Source organism: Leucoraja erinacea, chromosome 33 (assembly GCF_028641065.1).
Source record: "Leucoraja erinacea ecotype New England chromosome 33, Leri_hhj_1, whole genome shotgun sequence".
In the NCBI taxonomy this organism is placed as follows: Eukaryota; Metazoa; Chordata; class Chondrichthyes; order Rajiformes; family Rajidae; genus Leucoraja; species Leucoraja erinaceus.
This window is the reverse complement of record NC_073409.1, coordinates 1029149-1048603: the sequence shown is the minus strand read 5'-3', so window position 1 is coordinate 1048603 and position 19455 is coordinate 1029149. Positions and strand designations below refer to the sequence as shown.

The window sequence follows — 19455 nt, the reverse complement described above, 5'->3', positions numbered from 1 at the left end:
ACTCTGCTATTAACTTTGTGTAAATGGAGTCAAGGAATTTTCTTTTAAACGCAGACATACCAAATCTACTCAAAGCAGCAGGAATCTGTTGACTTCCACAAGACAAAGGGGCAGCTCGCTGGTGCAGTTAGTCGAGCCACTGGCACACACTCCCAGCGACCCAGGTTCAATCCTGAAATGGATAGGTGACGTTTCACAGAGTGCTGGAGTAACTCAGCGGGTGCAGCAGCATCTATGGAGCTAAGGAAATAGGCAACGTTTCGGGCCGAAACCCAGAAGGGTTTCTTCAGAAACGTTGCCTATTTCCAGGGGGGTTGGGGGGAGAAGGAAGCCTATTTCCTTAGCTCCATACCGATGGTGCACCATAACCGGTTGTCAGGCCGCAACTGGGGGGTATGGATAGTGACGTTTCACAGGGTGCTGTCTGTTTGTGGTTTGCACGTTCTCCAGGTGATTCAGTTTCCTCCCACATCCTATAGACGTGCGGGCTGCTAGAATTATAGGCTACTGCAAATTGCTTTGGTGTGCAGATGAGTGGTATAATCTGGAGGGGAGATAGTCACACAGCATGGAGGAAGGCCCTTCAGCCCAACCTGCCCATGCCGACCATGATGCCCCAACTATACTAGTTCCACTTACCTACATTTGGCCCATATATCCTTCTAAACCTTTCCCACCCATCTACCTGCCCAAATGTTGTTTCTATATCTATAGGGCAGGGACGTACTCAACGCGAGCTTATGACCACACTTGTTGGGTCTTCCTTGTTCATGGGAAATAATTGCAGTTCCTGAGGGAGAGGAAGAGGGGAGCATTTTGTCAAAGTTACCTAAAATTGGAGAATTCGTTGTTCCATGCAATTAGGTTGTGAGCTGGCCAAGTGAAATATGAGGTGCTAACATTTTATATAATTGCGTTTAAAGGATGTTCTTTTTTCCTCTAATTGTCTAGACTAGGTACGTATCATCAAGGGACAGTGTGGTACAGTTCATGTTCTATCAACCCATCAGCCATCAGTGGAGAGAGACTGATTTCTATCCCTGCACTGTGACCTGTGGTGGAGGTAACACTATATTTTAAACACTGTCTGTGTATTGTCAGCTTTTTGCATAAAGGGCCTGTCCCACTTGCCAATTTTTTCGGCAACTGCCGGCATCACTGACTGACGTGTCAGGTCACCGGGATATTTGTGGCGTGATGTGGCGGTGATTCGGCGTGATAACGTACAACGCGCGGTGTTTCTTCAAGTGGCGCAACATTTTTTTTGTCGCAGCTAGATTTTGAAATGTTCAAAATGTTTTGGTGACCCTGATATGGAGCCGGCAGTTGCCAAAAAAATCGGCAGGTGGGACAGGTCCTTACAGTTGTGTTGGAGGCATTGTTGCCGCCCAGACTTTGTTTTGCCCGGTTTTAGTGTCCACCATCCTATAGAGTTGACAACTTGATACACAGCCTGGAGACCATTCTCCAGCCTGCCCATGTCGAGCAAGGTTGACCTGTGCCCATGGTGGACAGTTGTAGCCTCACCAATCCATTGTGATCTTACACACAGCCAGATCACTCCTCACCTCTTGCTTACCTGCGCTCCAAGGAATTCAGCAAATTGTGGACGCAGCCCAGACCATCACACAAACCAACCTCCCTTCCATTGACTCCATCTACACCTCACGCTGCCTTGGCAAGGCCAGCAGCATCATCAAGGACCAGTCTCACACCGGTCACTCCCTCTTCTCCCCTCTCCCATCGGGCAAGAGGTACAGAAGTGTGAAAACGAACGCACGCCTCCAGATTCAGGGAACAGTTTCTTCCCGGCTGTTATCAGGCAACTGAACCATCCCACCACCAACTAGCGAGCAGTGCTGAACTACTATCTACCTCATTGGTGACGCTCGGACTATCTTTGATCGGACTTTACTGGCTTTACCTTGCACTAAACGTTATTCCCTGGTCATGAATCTGTACATTGTGAATGGATTGTTTGTAATCATGTTTTTCTGCTGGCTGATTAACACGCAACAACAGCTTTTCACTGTACCTCAGTACACATGACAATAAACTAAACTGACTGAACTAAAGTCTTAGCTTGCTCACCATCTCCCTACAGCCCCGACTCTTGAGTCCTGGCAACATCCTGGTAAATCTTCTCTGCACCGCCATTCAATGTGATCATGGCTGATCATCCCCAATCAGTACCCCGTTCCTGCCTTCTCCCCATATCCCCTGGCTCCGCTATCTTTAAGAGCCCTATCTAGCTCTCTCTTGAAAGCATCCAGAGAACCCTCCTCCACCGCCCTCTTAGGCAGAGAATTCCACAGGCTCACAACTCTCTGTGAGAAAAAGTGTTTCCTCGTCTCCGTTCTAAATGGCTTACTCCTTATTCTTAAACTGTGTGGCCCCTGGTTCTGGACTCCCCCAACATCGGGGACATGTTTCCTGCCTCTAGCGTGTCCAAACCCTTAATAATCTTCTATGTTTCAATGTGTGCCTGTGTAACTGGTGCATTGTCTCCGTGTATTTGCAGGGTACCAGCTCAGCTCTGCCGAGTGCGTGGACATACGATCAGGCCGAGTCGCTCCCGACCACTCCTGCAACTACTACCCCGAAAATAAAAAGCCCAAGCCCAAACTACAGGAGTGCAACATGGACCACTGCCCCTCCAGGTGCGTCTCACACAAACATAGACAATAGGTGCAGGAGTAGGCCATTTGGCCCATCAAGCCAGCACCGCCATTCAAAGTTTTGTCTCACCTCAGTCCTAAATGGCCTACCCTTATTCTTAAACCGTGACCCCTGGTTCTGGACTCCCCCAACATGGGGAACATCTTTTCCTGCATCTAGCCAGTCAAATCCCTTAAAGTTATGTGTTTTTATGGGATCCCATCTCATCCTCCTAAATTACAATGGATACAAGCCCAGTTGATCCATTCTTTCATCATATGTCAGTCCCACCATCCATGAATTAGCCTGGTAAACCTACGCTGCACTCCCTCAATAGCAAGAAAGTCTTGTGCCCAGGGCTAGAGTTGCTGAGGTAGTTTTATTTATTTTAGAGATACAGCGAGGAAACAGGCCCTTCGGCCCATCGGGTCTGCACCGACCAGCGATCCCCGCACATTAACACCATCCTACACCCTCTAGGGACAATGTTTACATTTACCAAGTCAACTAACCTACAAACCTGTACGTCTTTGGAGTGTGGGAGGAAACCGAAGATGTCGGAGAAAACCCACTCAGATCACAGGGAGAACGTGCAAACTCCGTACAAACAGCACCCGTAGTCAGGATCGAACCTGGGTCTCTGGCGCTGCATTCGCTGTGAGGCAGCAACTCTACTGCTGTGCCACCGTGACCACTGTAGCGCTGACTCGGCAAAACTCTGGCGGCGGGGGGCGGAGCTTAGAGCCCGTGCCGTGACATTCAGTTTAGTTTATTGTCACTCAGAACGAATCTTGCATCGGATCCCATCATTCAGCTGGACAGATACACGAGGTTGTTGCCAGGATTGAGAGCCTGAGCCTTGGGAAGATGATGAACAGGAGAGCACTTTAGTTCCGTCAGACTAGTTTATTGTCACGTGTACCGAGGTACAGTGAAAAACTTTTGTTGCGTGCTAACCAGTCAGTGGAAAGACAATACATGATTACAATCGAGCCATTTACAGTGTATAGATACAGGACAAGGGAATAATGTTTAGGTAAAGCCAGTAAAGCAAGGATAGTCCGAGGGTCTCCAGTGAGGTAGATAGTAGTTCAGGACCGCTCTCCGGTTGTGGTTGGATGGTTCAGTTGCCTGATTGGCATGTTGATGCTACTCACGGCTAATAACGTTTGATGTTCCTGCCAAATCCTCACAATGTCTACTTTGCAGGGCCTTTTATATCCAGCCAACAAAGCAATTAACAAACTGTTACAGAGAGTTTTAAATGCGAGCAGTTAGAAGGAGTAAGTGAGTTGCTGAGTCTACAGTTTTATAACCGAGATAAACTTATAAAACGTGGACATGAAGTAAATCAAAACCTTGCAAATGGGGATTAGCATTTATATTGGCTCCGCTTGGTTCAGAGTTCAGGAGACTGGTCCCCTCTATATAAACCTGTAAATCAGTGAATCAGACCCTATTAAAAACATCTCACCAGAAAATAAATCAGGGTGGGTGTGACAGGGCTTGTCATGTCCCTGCTGGGCCATACCCTGATGTCACTGCAATCTCATCTACACCAGCGCTAACTTACAAAAGGCACAGCAAGATCTCCTAGCGCTGGGAGCATCACTCCTTCCAGCACTGTGGCACCCAGCACAAAGGCAACATATGTTTTGGTGATAGACATAAAAAGCTGGAGTAACTCAGCGGGACGGGCAGCAATCCTCTGGAGAAAAGGAATGGGTGACGTTTCGGACTGATGGGTCTGGACCCAAAACCTCATCCATTCATTCTCTCCAGAGATGCCGCCTGTCCCGCTGAGTTCCTCCAGCATTTTGTGTCTATCTTTGTTTAAACCAGCATCTGCAGTTCCTTCCAACACAATCCATATCCCTCGAAGGGCCGAATGGCCTCCTGCACCTATTTTCTATATCCGTGTGTTTATCGAAAAATCTCTTAAACACCACTATCATAGCAGCACCTTCCAGGCTCTCACCACTTAATGTGTAAAAATAACGTAACCCACACATCTCCTTTAAACATTGCCCCTCTCACCTTAATGCTGTGCCCTCTAGTCCTTGACATCTCTACCCAGGAACAAAGGTTCTGACTGTCTACCCCATCGATACTTCTCATACTTTATCTTCAGTTTTTTATACAAATATATCCCGATTCGAATGTTGGAGAGTCTAGGACTAGATGCCACAGCCTCAGAACAAAAGGATGTTCCTTTAGGAACATGCGGAGGAATTTCTTTAGTCAGAGGGTGGCGAATCTGTGGATTTCATTGCCACAGAAGGCTGTGGATATATTTAAGGCTGAGATTGCTAGATTCTCCATTAGTGGTGGTTATGGGGGAGAAGGCGGGAGAAAGGGGTTGGGAGGGAAAGATAGATCAGCCATGATTGAATGGCAGAGTAGACTTGATGGGCCGAATGGCCTAATTCTGCTCCTATCACTCATGATTTTTTTTCTCTCCCGCAGTGATGGCTTCAAGCAACTGGCAATTTACGACCACTTCCAACCACTTCCACGGTAGGTCCAACATCGTACAGCAGCCTGGGGCAGCACACTCAATATTACATTAACCTCTGTCAAACATTAGAGTGATATAATGCCACTACCAATAACCCATTTACAAAGCAAGTTCATTCCCAGGTCTAAAGCAAACAAGAATTGTTGTTGTTATCGGAAGTATTTTGAAGGTAACATTCTTTTTCTCCATTAAGATATTTATCCATTCTTAAATCTTTATGCAGAAATATTAATTTGCAGTGAATCACTTCAGTAATTTAGTTTTGTTTTTCCCCAATTACCTTCTCTTCTTGCTTACCTGACTCCACAGGATTAAAAACCAAGATTGATGAAGGTGGGTGAATTACCTGTGCTAAACACTGACCACAAAGTGCCGTGCTATTTGACTCTCTCTCTCTCTCTCTCTCTATCTCGCTGGTTATCTGAATCCCGCCATCACAGAGCAAGTTTACTATCTGACAAGTTTGGAAACTTGTATTTAGGAAGTGCCTTTTATGCTATCCGACTGTTCAATAACAGTGCATTAGTTGCTTGATTTGTGCAATTCGAACCCCATTTTCTCACTGTAAAGTGCCTGTCCCACTTACGTGACTTTTTCGGCGACTGCCAGCACCCGTCATAGGTCGTTGTAGGTCGGCGAAAATTTTCAACATGTTGAAAATCCAGCGGCGACCAGAACAAGGTACGACTCTTTGTGAGACTACTAACAGGCTTCACCCTGCGACATGTCGCCGTTATGGTCGTGAGTCGTCTCCTCAGTTGCCCAAAGAGTCGTAGCGTCTTTCTGGTCTCCGCTGGATTTTCAACATGTTGAAAATTTTCAGCAACCTGCAATGACCTATGACGGGTGCCGGCTGTCGCTGAAAAAGTTGTGTAAGTGGGACGGGCCCATTAGGCTAGTGATTCTTTGGGGTAACTATCTTCAATTTCCAAAGCCATTTTGTACTATAAGGAAGAGCTTTCTGCTCATTCACCACAGGAGTACCTTGTACTCTGACACACACGGTGCATTTTGCCCAACCCTTTCAGTTTATGTTGGGCAAAGAGTTTTCCAGGAATGCAAAATGATTTTGTAAGTTGAGGTGTTGGTGTGGAGCCAGTTGTGTGTTTTTGTTTCGTGCAATAAACCGTTATGCTGAAGGAAATGGGCCAACAGATCGGAGACAGCAAGCTGCTAAATACAGTCATGGACAAGGGCGGACAGGGTGGTACTGCACGTCCATGGAATGTGGGAGGAAACCGGAGCACGCGGGGGAAACCAGCGGCCATAGTGGCGAACACTCCACACAGATAGCAAGTGAGATCAGGGTTGAACCCGGGTCTCTGGTGCTGTGAGCAGCAGCTCCACTGCAGTGCCACTGGGCTGCCCAGAATTGACCAGTTAGCTCCTGAATGATACCGATGGATATAAGAAGGTTTATGCAGCATTTGTCTGCTGCCTGTTCATCTGCGGAGATGCTCCTTGGCATCTAAGAGACAAAGATTCTGGAGTTTGGGTTGGTATATCTATCCATTCACCAACAGTAAACTTTACAGTAAATATGTTTCTCTATCCTCAGTGATATTAGTCGGGGATAATATGGATTTACAAATTCTGTTCAATTGTATCCAATTTTAATGCTGCTCTGACCAACAGATATATCTTCCTTACAGACCGTACCAGAACATAATTACCTAATATGTTTTCTTTTTTTTCTCTCATTAACATTTTCTCCCCGTTTAGATTTTCACTTGTGCTCCAATCCAATGAGGCAGCCTTGCTTCATCAGCGGAGGTGCCTGTTCACAAGGTGCTGATGGCTGAAAATCAACGTGATTTCAAACAAAGCTTCTAAACCACTCTCACAGTCCTGTTTCAGCAACTATTCCTAATGTCCCCTGCCTTCAGTGATGCAGGAACCGTCTAATCTGCTGTCACTCCGTTTCTGAATTAATGTGTTGTCTCCACGGAGACGTCTTGTCGTGCCATTTCTGATGCCAAAGTTGTGCCGACTCCTTGCACTTTGCCCAAGGCAGGAGAAAAATTCCATCTATACTTGTGTTTTGTAATCTACAGCTGCTTTTAACATTTGTAATTCCACCATCCACCTCAAATAACACACGGTCCATGCTATTCATTTTGTAAATATTTTGGAGATCATTGAACATACAAACAAGTTATGCCTTTGTGAATCCCAGTCCATGCTGTTAAAGAAGGTTGATCCCAACAATTCTGTCATTGATTTAAGGTCGAGTTATTGGGTGCAGCAAAGAAGGATTAAGATTCCCATTCACCAATATCGTTTCATCCATTCAGGATCACTATGTTCACTGGTTCTTTGTCCTGACATTCCTTCACTTATTACATTAATAACTTTGGAATCCATTACTCATAATGCAGAAATACAATTCTTTATGAATGGCTCCTTCTTCCCCGAGAAAGAATCTTCATTAAGCTATCAAAGCTTCTATTGTGAGCTTTCAAAGACTAGAGCTCTACTGATTTCAATAGTCGTTTATTTTTGCCTGTATTATCTACAGTATTTCCCTTTCCCTTCTGTGGCCCAGTGCCATAGTTGATTAATTCTATAAAAGTCTCCAATGCTGTTTGCATTGGATCGATCCACCACATATCACAGTTTCTTGGGACAAATATTTGTTTTTGTAATCTGTTATTTTTCAGATAAAATGTCTGCACAAGTTATCAAAACATTCAGATATGATTCATACTCGATTTTATCTCACTGCATCTTTGACATATTTCTCTTAAAAAATCGCGTAAATAGATATTGGGGTTTTTAACGTGTGCTGTTTAGATAGGGATTTCATATCTTAACCAAATATGGAGCTTATCTGGTCTAATTCATCATGCTAGTCTGTGTAAATAAATGTGTTTAATAACTGAGTTTATGCAGACAAAGGAAATAATTGTGGAATATTGTTGATAAAATTGCAAACTAAGCCCATAATGCATAGAACTTAGAATAGAAAAGAATTAGTAACATGAACAGGTTTTTCTAATAAAATCAAGTTGAATAGTAGGAAACTATTCTGAGCAATGCCATTATACAAGAATGCATACTCTCATTCAGTTTCATTCTCTGCAATTAAAATGAGGATGTTAACCTGTTTGCTTTGAAAGAGAGTAATATGACGTGCATGTGTTTAGAAGTTTCCAGTTCTAATTGCAAGTTGATCTCTGTTCAATTGTAAATACGCAGCGGGTCATTTTTTTCAGAAGAAAAATGAATGAATTATCCTGATTAAAGCTCTTTACATGGCCTTAAGTTCTCTATAACCAATCATGTACATGTTTAAAGTTTAGCTAATATAGCAATGTGGGAAGCACAATGGAGAAATGTTCATCATCTTGGTTTCACTTCTTCTTTCGTGTAGCGTGCACAGCCTAAAGTTGTTGGACAACTTGTTCTATTTGATGGTACACAAAATTGCTGGAGAAACTCAGCGGGTGCAGCAGCATCTATGGAGCGAAGGAAATAGGCAACGTTTCGGGCCGAAACCCTTCTTCAGACTGATGGGGGGCGGGGGTGGGTGGGGACAAGAAAGGAAAAAGGAGGAGGAGCCCGAAGGCTGGGGGGTGGGAGGAGACAGCAGGGGGGCTGAGGAAGGGGAGGAGACAGCAAGGACTAACAAAATTGGGAAAATTCGATGTTCATGCCCCCAGGATGCAGACTCCCCCAATATGAGGTGCTGTTCCTCCAATTTCCGGTGCTGCTCGCTGTGTCCATGGAGGAGACCCAGGACAGAGAGGTCGGAGATGGAGTGGGAGGGGGGAGTTGAAGTGCTGAGCCACCGGGAGGTCAGCTTGGTTATTGCGGACCGAGCGGAGGTGTTCGGCGAAACGATCGCCCAACCTCCGCTTGGTCTCACCGATATAGATCTGCTGACATCTAGAGCAGCGGACGCAGTAGATGAGGTTGGAAGAGATGCAGGTAAACCTCTGTTGCACCTAGAACGATTGTTCTATTTGATCTTCCGTTTGTGCATGTCGAGTTGATTGCATTAGTCGAAACAGGGCGGACCACGTGAAGGTTGCAATCTCCCACCCCCTTGTGTCTAATAGTCATTGATGAGTCTGTTTGCTTTTGGATGCAGCATGGGGAAATAATGTTCAGTTACATTACTGGGTGAGCAGCCAAATATGTGGAGCATTGATCCAAAGAAATAAGTTCAAATCCCACCATGACATCTTAGCAAATAAATCCACATAATTAAGTATATCTAGATTGTAATGCAGTCAGTAATTAAACCATTAGGTTGTTAAAGCCAATGTGATTCACTAATATTCTGTGGAGAGGATATGTGCCTTGTCTCCCTGGTCTCGACTAAACACCGCTCCAGACCCCAAGGTACCAAAGATGTGCAGGTTTGCAGATTAATTGGCTTCTGTAAATTGTAGGATAGAACTAGTGTACGGGTTTGGACTTGGTGGGCTGAAGGGCCTGTTTTCCATGCTGTATCACTAGACTAAACTAGGACTAAACTAGTCTCAACCCCATCAATGGAGTTAATAAGAACAAAATATTGGGGACACTCAGCAGGTAAAGTGGCATCTGAGAAAGAGAAAGAGAAATCACATTTCACAGCTAAGCCTGGTTCTTTCACCACAGGCTGAGCGTTTTCTGAAATATCTGTTTTTATCTCAGATTTGCAGCAGCTGCAGGGAATCTCTCACCACCTCAATGTGGTTTGTTCTTGGGATTCTTCCAATTAGGGCTGGACCATAAATGACAGCATATCCAGCCATCCCCTGAATGCTTTGAACCATGCTGATGAGATTCCAACCCAGATAGGGTACAGCGGGATATGTTGGAGCTACTGAATCAAATATTTAATATGGCATTTGCAACTAAACTGAATTTTGCAACAAGAGTCAAGAATGTTTTATTGTCATTTGTCCGAGATAGAACAATGACATCCTTACAGCACAACAGAATGTGTAAGCATAGTACACTGTAAACAATATAATAATCGTGAGGGTTATTCAGGTAGGAGAGGTATTTTGCATTCCGTATCGCCATGAATGGCTTGCACAAGGATATGATTACGTTCATGTTACGTCACTGTGAAGTAAAGATTCCAGATGTCCGCTGGCATCCCAAATCATGGCTACATCGGAAATGAAGCAGAAACGTTGTGAACAGTGGCAGACATGACCAAGCGGGAGCTGAAACTCACAACACATGTGCTGTGAGTTTGCTGTAATCCTCTCTGTTACTCAGCAGCCCACTTTAGTTTAGTTTAGAGATACAATGCGGAAACAGGCTCTTCGTCTCAACAAGTCCGCTCCGACCAGTGGTCCCAACACATTAACACCATTGACAAGTTTACATTTATACCAAGCCAAGTAACCTACAGACCTGTAATATGTGGGAGGAAACTGAAGATCTCAGAGAAAACCCACGGGGAGAACACACAAACACAGCGCCGTAGTCAGGATCAAACCCGGGTCTTTGGCGCTGTAAGGCAACAACTCTACCACTGCGCCACCGTGCCGTCCTAGTATTAGCAGTATTAAGAAGCAGCATTACCCTCAGAATCATCATTTCATGTTTTTCCAATATTTCTTATCCAGCTTTTGCTGCATTCATGGAAATCATAACTAACGATGTCCTCGGCATGTGACCTGTTAGCTCCCACAATTAACTGGAGATTGTAGGGTCTCGGGAAGAAGGGGAAGTTGGCGATGAGTTTCATATTTAGCGGTTACTCATGCTTCATTCAATGTTTTTGTAAGACAAGGAAGTGAAACACGAGGAGACTGGATAAAGGGTTGGTTGGCCATGGTTGAGATCAGGATACATTTCTTCACTCCGAGAGTGGTGCATCCTTGAGTTCTCAAGTCAAGATGGTTGTGGAGTTTGGTCATTGAGTGTATTCTACCATGGATCATTATGTCTCAGGTTATTGAAGCAATCGGAGAATCTAGAGTTAGTGCAGGACAGTGATTCTGAAGTAGAAGAATCGTCGTGACTGTATTGCAAGTCTACTCCACTTCCTAAGTCTCATTATGTTCCATGGTGGAACGTGGAACTCTGGTTCCAACAGAGGAAGGGAGTGAACTTTGGTGCCTTCCCTCATAGTGGGAAACGCTGATTCCGATGTGGGGGGATGTTTTTTATGTTTTAATGCTACATTTTAAAGTGTTGAGTTTGTCTTATTTGTGCACTGCATGGTAACTCCAATTTCACCAATTGGTGTATGTGACAATAAATGTCCTTTGCTCCATAGTACACAGTTTTGCTCCTTTGTCCTAAGGGTCCATTTGAAAATTTGGAGGGATATGAGCCAAATGTTGGCAGGTGGGACTGGTATAGATGGGGCATGTTGGTGGGCATGGGCAGGTTGGGCTGAAGGGCCTGTTTCCATGCTATACAAGTTTATGGTGTGAGTTGTGTGACTGTGCTGCTCTGCCTATAGGTCAGGTCACTGCAAGTTTTTCATCAGCATCCAAATTATTTGTGTCTGTCATCACTCCCAGTAAGGAATGCCAAAGGTGTTGGTCAGTGAGTTCTCATCCCAGTTACCAGTTCAGCTGCCACAGGAGGTAGTTGAGGCAGGGACTATCGCAACGTTAAAGAAACATTTAGACAGGACAGGTTTGGAGGGATATGGACCAAACGCAGGCAGGTGGGACTAGTATAGATGGGGCGTCTTGGTTGGCATGGACATGTTGGCCGGTGTGGGCAGGTTGGGCCAAAGAGCCCGTTTCCACACTGTAAGACTCGATGACCTTGTTTTATTCCACCAGCTGGGAGAGCAGCCCTTGGACTGCCTGTTCAATATTCTGTGGAGGTGGAGTACAAACACGCAGTGTCACCTGCATTGAAGAGAACATGTTTGGTGAGATTATCCCCGTGGAAGAGTGGAAATGCATGTACACCTTCAAACCTCCAGTGGTACAGAACTGCAACCTGTTTGACTGCCCCAAATGGATCGCCATGGAATGGTCTCCAGTAAGTTGAAGTTTGTTTTGGTTTTATCCACACGAGACTGTGCTGTTTGTGTTCAATCTCTAGTCTGAGATTCATTCCCGGTGTTAAAACCCACCGTTGGCATAATTGAGACTCCAACTCTCAGTAGTTGAGTCCAGTTTCAGTCTTGGCCGCCATGTTACATTAGGTGTTGTCAAGCTGGAAAGGGCGCAGAGAGTTACAAGGATGTTGCCAGGACTGGAGCTGAAAGGGGAGGTTGAGCACACTAAGACTTTATTTCTTGGAGCTCAGAAGGATGAGGGATGAAATCATGAGAGGAATAGATTGGATAAATGTCCAGAGTAGGGAAATCGAGACCCATAGGACACAGATTTAAGGTGAGGGGAAAAAGATTTAATAGGGGTGTTAATTAGGGATTTAATAGACCTGAGGGGTAACCTGTTTACCCAAAGCGTGGTGGGTATATGGAGGAGCTAGTTGAGGCAGATGCTACCACAAGTTGGGATGAAGGGCCTGTTACAAAGGCTGCATGGGTCTATGATTCGCAGATGGGGCATCTTTGTAGGCATGGGTGAGATGGGCTGAAGTGCCTGGTTACATGCTTTATGACTCTAAAACACTATGATCAGTATATACTGTTCAGAAACAAGAAGCTGCGTTTGAGTTTAGATTGAGTTTATTGTAATGTTTACCGAGGTACCGTGAAAAGCTTTTCTTGCGTGCTATCCAGCAATTGAAAAGACAAGACATCAAGACATGATTACATTCGAGCCGTCCACAGTGTACAGATACAGGATAAAGGGAATGTTATGAATCACGTTTAGTGCAAGATGAAGTCCAATTGAAGATAGTCCAAGGGTCACCAATGCGGTAGATGGTAGCTGAGGACCGCAGTGTAGTATTGGTAGGATGGTTCAGTTGCCTGATGAGAGCTGACAGGACTGTGTTGTGTTGCAGTGTACAGTAAGCTGCGGTCACGGGCTGCGCTACAGGGTGGTCCTCTGTATCGACTACCGCGGCCAACACACTGGGGGCTGTAATGCCCAACTCAAACCGCACATCAAGGAGGAGTGCACCGTGCCAATCCCATGTTATAAAACTAAAGGTAACCACAACCTCCGTCCTGAACAAGCACCCTGACACAAATCGCCACCTATCCATGTTCTCCACAGATGCTGCCTGACCCGCTGAGTTACTCCAGCACTCTGTGAAACGTCACCCATCCATATTCTCCACAGATGCTGCCTGACCCGCTGAGTTACTCCAGCACTCTGTGAAACGTCACCTATCCATGTTCTCCACAGATGCTGCCTGACCCGCTGAGTTACTCCAGCACTCTGCTGAGTTACTCCAGCACTGTGAAACGTCACCTATCCATGTTCTCCACAGATGCTGCCTGACCCGCTGAGTTACTCCAGCACTCTGTGAAACGTCACCTATCCATGTTCTCCACAGATGCTGCCTGACCCACTGAGTTACTCCAGCACTCTGTGAAACGTCACCTATCCATGTTCTCCACAGATGCTGCCTGACCCGCTGAGTTATGGTGCAGCAGCATCTATGGAGCTAAGGAAATAGGCAACGTTTCGGGCTGAAACCCTTCTGGAAATAGGCAACGTTTCGGGCCGAAACCCGTAAGGGTTTCGGCCCGAAACGTTACCTATTTCCTTAGCTCCATAGATGCTGCTGCACCCGCTGAGTTACTCCAGCACTCTGTGTCTTTTCTCTAAGAAACAAAATGCCAACCTCACTGCCCATATGATGACCCAAACTGGGCTTTGTATTGTATTGTATTCAAATTTATTGTCATTGTCTCAATTTGAGACAACGAAATGAATTTCCCTTACAGGCAGTATCATAAAAAAAATCATAAAAAACAAATAAATAATATATAAATAATAAAACATATTAAAAATAAAATTGAAATTGAATTAAAAAACTAATCGTGTAGATCTTTTTTCCCATTGGTAAGAATCGTGAAATATATGGAATTTGAAAACACATATAATCGCCTGTCCCCTTCATTCAACTAATTAATATGTATAACAATGATCTGGATCATCAGGCATCTGGCATGAGTGAGTGCATCTTTCCCCCTTACGCCTCTCTCCTCTATCCCTGCAGACATGTATAGAACATGATTTCAATGCCCTTTTAAATACTATTCACAAAGCCAGAACGAGTGTCCAGGACAAGGGGTCACAGCTTAAGGATAAGGGGGAAATCCTTTAAAACTGAGATGAGAAGAACTTTTTTCACACAGAGAGTGGTGAATCTCTGGAACTCTCTGCCACAGAGGGTAGTCGAGGCCAGTTCATTGGCTATATCTAAGAGGGAGTTAGATGTGGCCCTTGTGGCTAAAGGAATCAGAGGGTATGGAGAGAAGGCAGGTATGGGATACTGAGTTGGATGATCAGCCATGATCATAGTGAATGGCGGTGCAGGCTCGAAGGGCCGAATGGCCTACTCCTGCACCTAATTTCGATGTTTCTAAGTGTCATGTGTGGCCATTCTCCTGACCTTGAGCTCTCAGTCAACTCCCAACCTCTATCCATGTGTTGGCTTCAGTAATTCCCACGACTGATAATTCCATCTATATCTACAGTTGCCTTATCTCTCTACCCCTCTCCCTGCCCTTGTTTAATGGAGTGATACTTTTAAATTTTCCAATTCTAAGGCAGAATTCTTGCCCGGTACAGAAATACATCGGGTATATTTTCCAATTACATGAAAATGCCACAATATAATTGCTGAGACATTATCTTTATCTGTCAGATCCAGTAAATTATGGGGTTTGCATCTGACTTTACTGTTTTTAGCACAAGTTCAGAGGAGCACCACTAAAGTTACTTTAATGAAACACTCGGGGACGGGTCGGGAAGTTCACAGTCGGGTACGAACTTCAGAGGCCAGAAGGCGTCTCTGTCCCTGTCTCTGCAGACTGTGTTTATCCCAGAAGATTAAGGAATCACATTATCTCAGAAAATGGTTCCACCACTTGTGTTTCCCTTTGATTTAAACCGCACAATAACATCCTAAAGACTTCACTTGGAGAACCAACAGGTTTAAACCAACAGGAAGAAATTCTTCATTCAATAGTGCAATCTAACTTTTTTGCTTTGAATGGATTTGGAGACCTATTGGTTTAATGTTTGTGTGTGCGTGTGTGTGTCTTATTTTCAGAAAAACTTCCTGTGGAAGCTAAAGTCCCTTGGATTAAGCAAGCGCAGGAAATGGTGGAAAGGATCTCGGTGTCCGAGGAGCCAAAGTGAGTTCAAGGGTTTTCATTTTCACATTACGCTTATTGTGATATTTGTTCTAATTGTGCCGTGTCCTTGCCTGTCACAATAAAGGGATCATGTTGACTCATCAATTGAACGGCTGTTTGTGTTGTTATGTTCTTAGCTCGATAAACATTATTTTTATTTCATATAATGTTGTAATTTTAGAAGTTGCCCAACTTTGCTCCAAGATTACGTCCATTTCAAGCGTAGGGTTGGCGATCGTTTCGCCGAACACCCCCACTGTACCAGGTAATTCAAGAATTCTCTTGAGTTTTCCCCTGATTCAAACTCGGAGAATGTCCGTAGGAGTTTGTGGATGTCACTTAGCGGCTCGTAATGCTAACGGTAGGTACGCGGGAAATCCGGTGAACTCGTGACTTTTTTCAACAGTGTGAAAAATGTCCACGAGTAAAATAATACTCGTGATGAAACAAATTGTTACTTTTTACTCGTACGATCCGCTACGAGACATCCACGAACTCCTACGGACCCTCTACGGACATTCTCCGAGCTCGAATCAGGGTAAAACTCGGGGGAACTCTTGAATTACCTCGTACATTGGGACATGCCCTTTACCGAACGAGAAATAAGCTAAACCTCACCCCACATTACAGTCAGTTAAACATTGAGAAGCAAGTGGCTGATTCCAGGAAAGCCACCATGGATGTGAATGACTGATGTTAATACAGATGAGTTCAGTTTCAAATCAGTACAAAAAAAAATTGGAAAGGGATTGGGATAAAGAATCAGATAAGAGGAATAGTGGAGAAGCCAAGAAAACCAAAGTTAAACCTTGAAGAATAATGCCAAATAAATGAAATGTTGTCATTGTTTCAGATCATTTTTAGTGTCACAGAGATAGTTTGGCATTTATTAAGATATATTGTGATATTAAAAATGCCGTGAGCTTGAGATGGGCTAGCTGTACGTATGTGTATATCAGGCAGTGACATTTGATTGGTGAGTCAGACAGTGTGTCGCCCCAGCTTGTTCAGGGCAGGTTATCTTGACTGCACACGGCCAGATTCCTTTGTTTAACTGCACATGAGGTCTGAATCAGGCTGACTTGCACACAAATAGTGACCACTTTGCCTCCCCATTATATTTACTTGCTCCATAAGGCAGCGCATTGCCACACTGGCCGTCTGTTGGTGATCTGAGCCTGGTCATTGCACACAAGGTTTAGATTTGTTTTATTAGAGATACAGTGTGGAAACAGGCCCTTCAGCCCATCGAGCCCACGCTGGCTTGCTATCCCTGCACAATAACGCTGTCCTTCAAGCACGGGACAATTTTACAATTTTACAGAGGCCAATTAACCTAAAAACCGGCACGTCTTTGGAATGTGGGAGGAAACCGGAGAAATCTCCCACCGCGCACATACACGTTGTACACATATATAGTATACACTGCACATTATATTTTATATACATAATATACACATACACTGTAGATCACATAATACACACATTTTATAAATATATACTATACACCTTTCATTATATACATTGTTTACATACACACTATACACTATATATTATATACGTGTGCATTGCACACTATAGATTATATATCATATACATAAAACACATACATTATACATCGCATGTTATATATATATTATATAATAAATACTATACACGGTATATTGTATACATGTACACTGTATTATGCGTTATATATCATATACATTATATACACATATACTATACATTGTATATATTTCCACACGTGCACAGGTTTATTCCTGAGGCCTGGTCACAGTGCAGCGCTTCGTGTGGGCATGGCCAGCAAGTGCGGAGTGTGACGTGCCGCATTCTCCTATCCTTCTCCCAAACGGAAGAAGAGTTGCCGGATGAGGAGTGCGAGGAGGAGGAGGAGAAGCCGCCCAGCGAGCGTGCGTGTTACCTGGCGCCGTGTGAAGGCACGACGGCTGTACGTGGCCCAGAGGTGGCCTACAATAACCAGCGTGACAACGCAATGGATGGACAGTTTGACTGGGAATACGAAGGCTTCACCCCCTGTACAGCCACCTGTTTAACAGGTATTACTTTCATCTATTTAAATGCGTGTATCATTTTAGGTCAGTTCAGTTTATTGTCACGTGTACCGAGGTGCCTGCTAACCAGTCAGTGGAAAAACACAATACATGATTACAATCAACCTATTTACAGTGTACAGATACATGATAAGGGAATAACGTTTAGTGCAAGGTAAAGTTGATCAAGGATAGTCCAAGGTAGACAAAAGTGCTGGAGAAACTCAGCAGATGAGGCAGCATCTATGGAGTGAAGGAATATGTGACGTTTCGGGTTGAGACCCTTCTTCAGACTGGTCTCGACCCGAAACGTCACCTATTCCTTCGCTCTATAGATGCTGCCTCACCCGCTGAGTTTCTCCAGCATTTTTGTCTATCTTCGATTTTTCCAGCATCTGCAGTTCTTTCTAAAAGGATAGTACGAGGGTCATCAAATAGTTAGGTAGCAGTTCTGCACACTGCTCGCAGGTTGTGGTTGGATGATTCAGTTGCCTGATAACAGCTGAGAAGAAACCTCTTGTAACAATAACAAAAATGGCTCGATGCACAAAATGACGAAGGGTCATCAAACTGAAACAGTAACTCCCTTTTTCTTTTGGAGATTTTCCAAGTGTCTGTTTTGGTCAATTTTAACATCACCTGTTTCTTTTTAACTCCCTACGTTTCCCTTCACGGGAATGTAGGTGGGCCTCTCCCAATCCGAGTTTAATGCCTTGCCCACATAGAGAAGGGAATAGTTTAATAGATTAATACTCTGCATTCAGTACCAGGCTCTGTAATAAACACTGTCTTCCCCAGCGATGTTACAATGCAAGATTTATTATAAATTCATATGAAACTTGAAAGAAATTGATCCCAAAGTTGATGAGCTGGTGTTTATTGAACCATTATCATGTGATGAGCAATTCTGAAGAATTGGAATTAATTTTGAAGTTAACGTTTCTCCACCATTTGACTTAGAGAAAAATATTTGGACAGGTACATGGTTTTGATAGGTAAGGTTTCGAGGCACATGGAGCGAACGTGGGCAGGTGGGACTAGTTCAGTTTAGTGATTCAACATGGAACAGGCCTTTTGGTCCGCTGGTCAGTTATGTCCAGCGATCCCAGCACACTAGCATCATTCTATTCACTCGGGACGATTTGCTATTTTTACCAAACCAATTAACCTACAAACCTGCACGTCTTTGGAATGTGGGAGGAAACCAGAGCACCCGGAGGAAACCCACGTGGTCACGGGGAGAACGTACAAACTACATACAGACAGCACCTGTAGTCAGGATCGAACCTGGGTCTCGGGCATCTTTACTGTTGTGCCACCGTGCCACCCCGCTGCACTCCCAGTGTGCCACCACCATGAGCAAGTTGGGCTGAAGGGCTTGTTTCTTTGTTGCATCAACTCAATGAGAAGGTATATCAATAAAAATCAGTGCACTGATGTGCCTTTACATTATGTAACAATGTCACAAATGTGTTTAGTATAGAATGTTTAATATATCAACATACAGCACTGGAACAGGCCCTTTGGCCACAATGTCTGTGCTGAACATGATGCCATGATAAACTAATCTAGCTGCCTGTGTATAATCCTTACCCCATCCATGTGCCTATCTATAAGCCTCTTAAATGCCACAATTGTTCTGCCTCCACCACCACCTCCACTGGCTGCATGTTCCAGGCACCCACCCCCCTCTGTGTAAAATTAAACTTGTCCCACACATCTCCATTAAACTTCACCCTTCTCTCCATTTGAAAGATTCCCTGTTCCCTCAAATTTCTTTGCTTCACTGTTTAAAAAGGCATTTGGACAGGTACATGGATACGACAGGTTTAGAGGGATACGGGCAAAACGCAGGCAGGTGGGACTAGTGCTGTTGGGGCATGTTGGACAGCATGGGCAAGTTGGGCCGAAGGGCCTGTTTCAACACCGTGTGAAACTACGACTTGATAGAGCACTGTGTGTCTGTTAATAGTTAATGATTCCACTGCTGCGATGCTTGTGATTCCTTTGTTAATTCTATGTTT

The 19455-nt window shown here is 44.4% G+C and overlaps 1 protein-coding gene across 1 annotated transcript in view; it reads left to right on the top strand.

The window, feature by feature from the left end:
• adamtsl3 (ADAMTS-like 3) overlaps positions 1-19455 on the top strand; it is a 264426-nt gene that overhangs the window by 184593 nt on the left and 60378 nt on the right. Inside the window, exons 10-16 of the mRNA XM_055661003.1 lie at positions 952-1063; positions 2522-2660; positions 5125-5175; positions 11926-12130; positions 13067-13214; positions 15293-15377; positions 17133-17437. Of these exons, the coding sequence (XP_055516978.1) occupies positions 952-1063; positions 2522-2660; positions 5125-5175; positions 11926-12130; positions 13067-13214; positions 15293-15377; positions 17133-17437 (1045 nt within the window). The remainder of the gene's footprint in view (positions 1-951; positions 1064-2521; positions 2661-5124; positions 5176-11925; positions 12131-13066; positions 13215-15292; positions 15378-17132; positions 17438-19455) is intronic.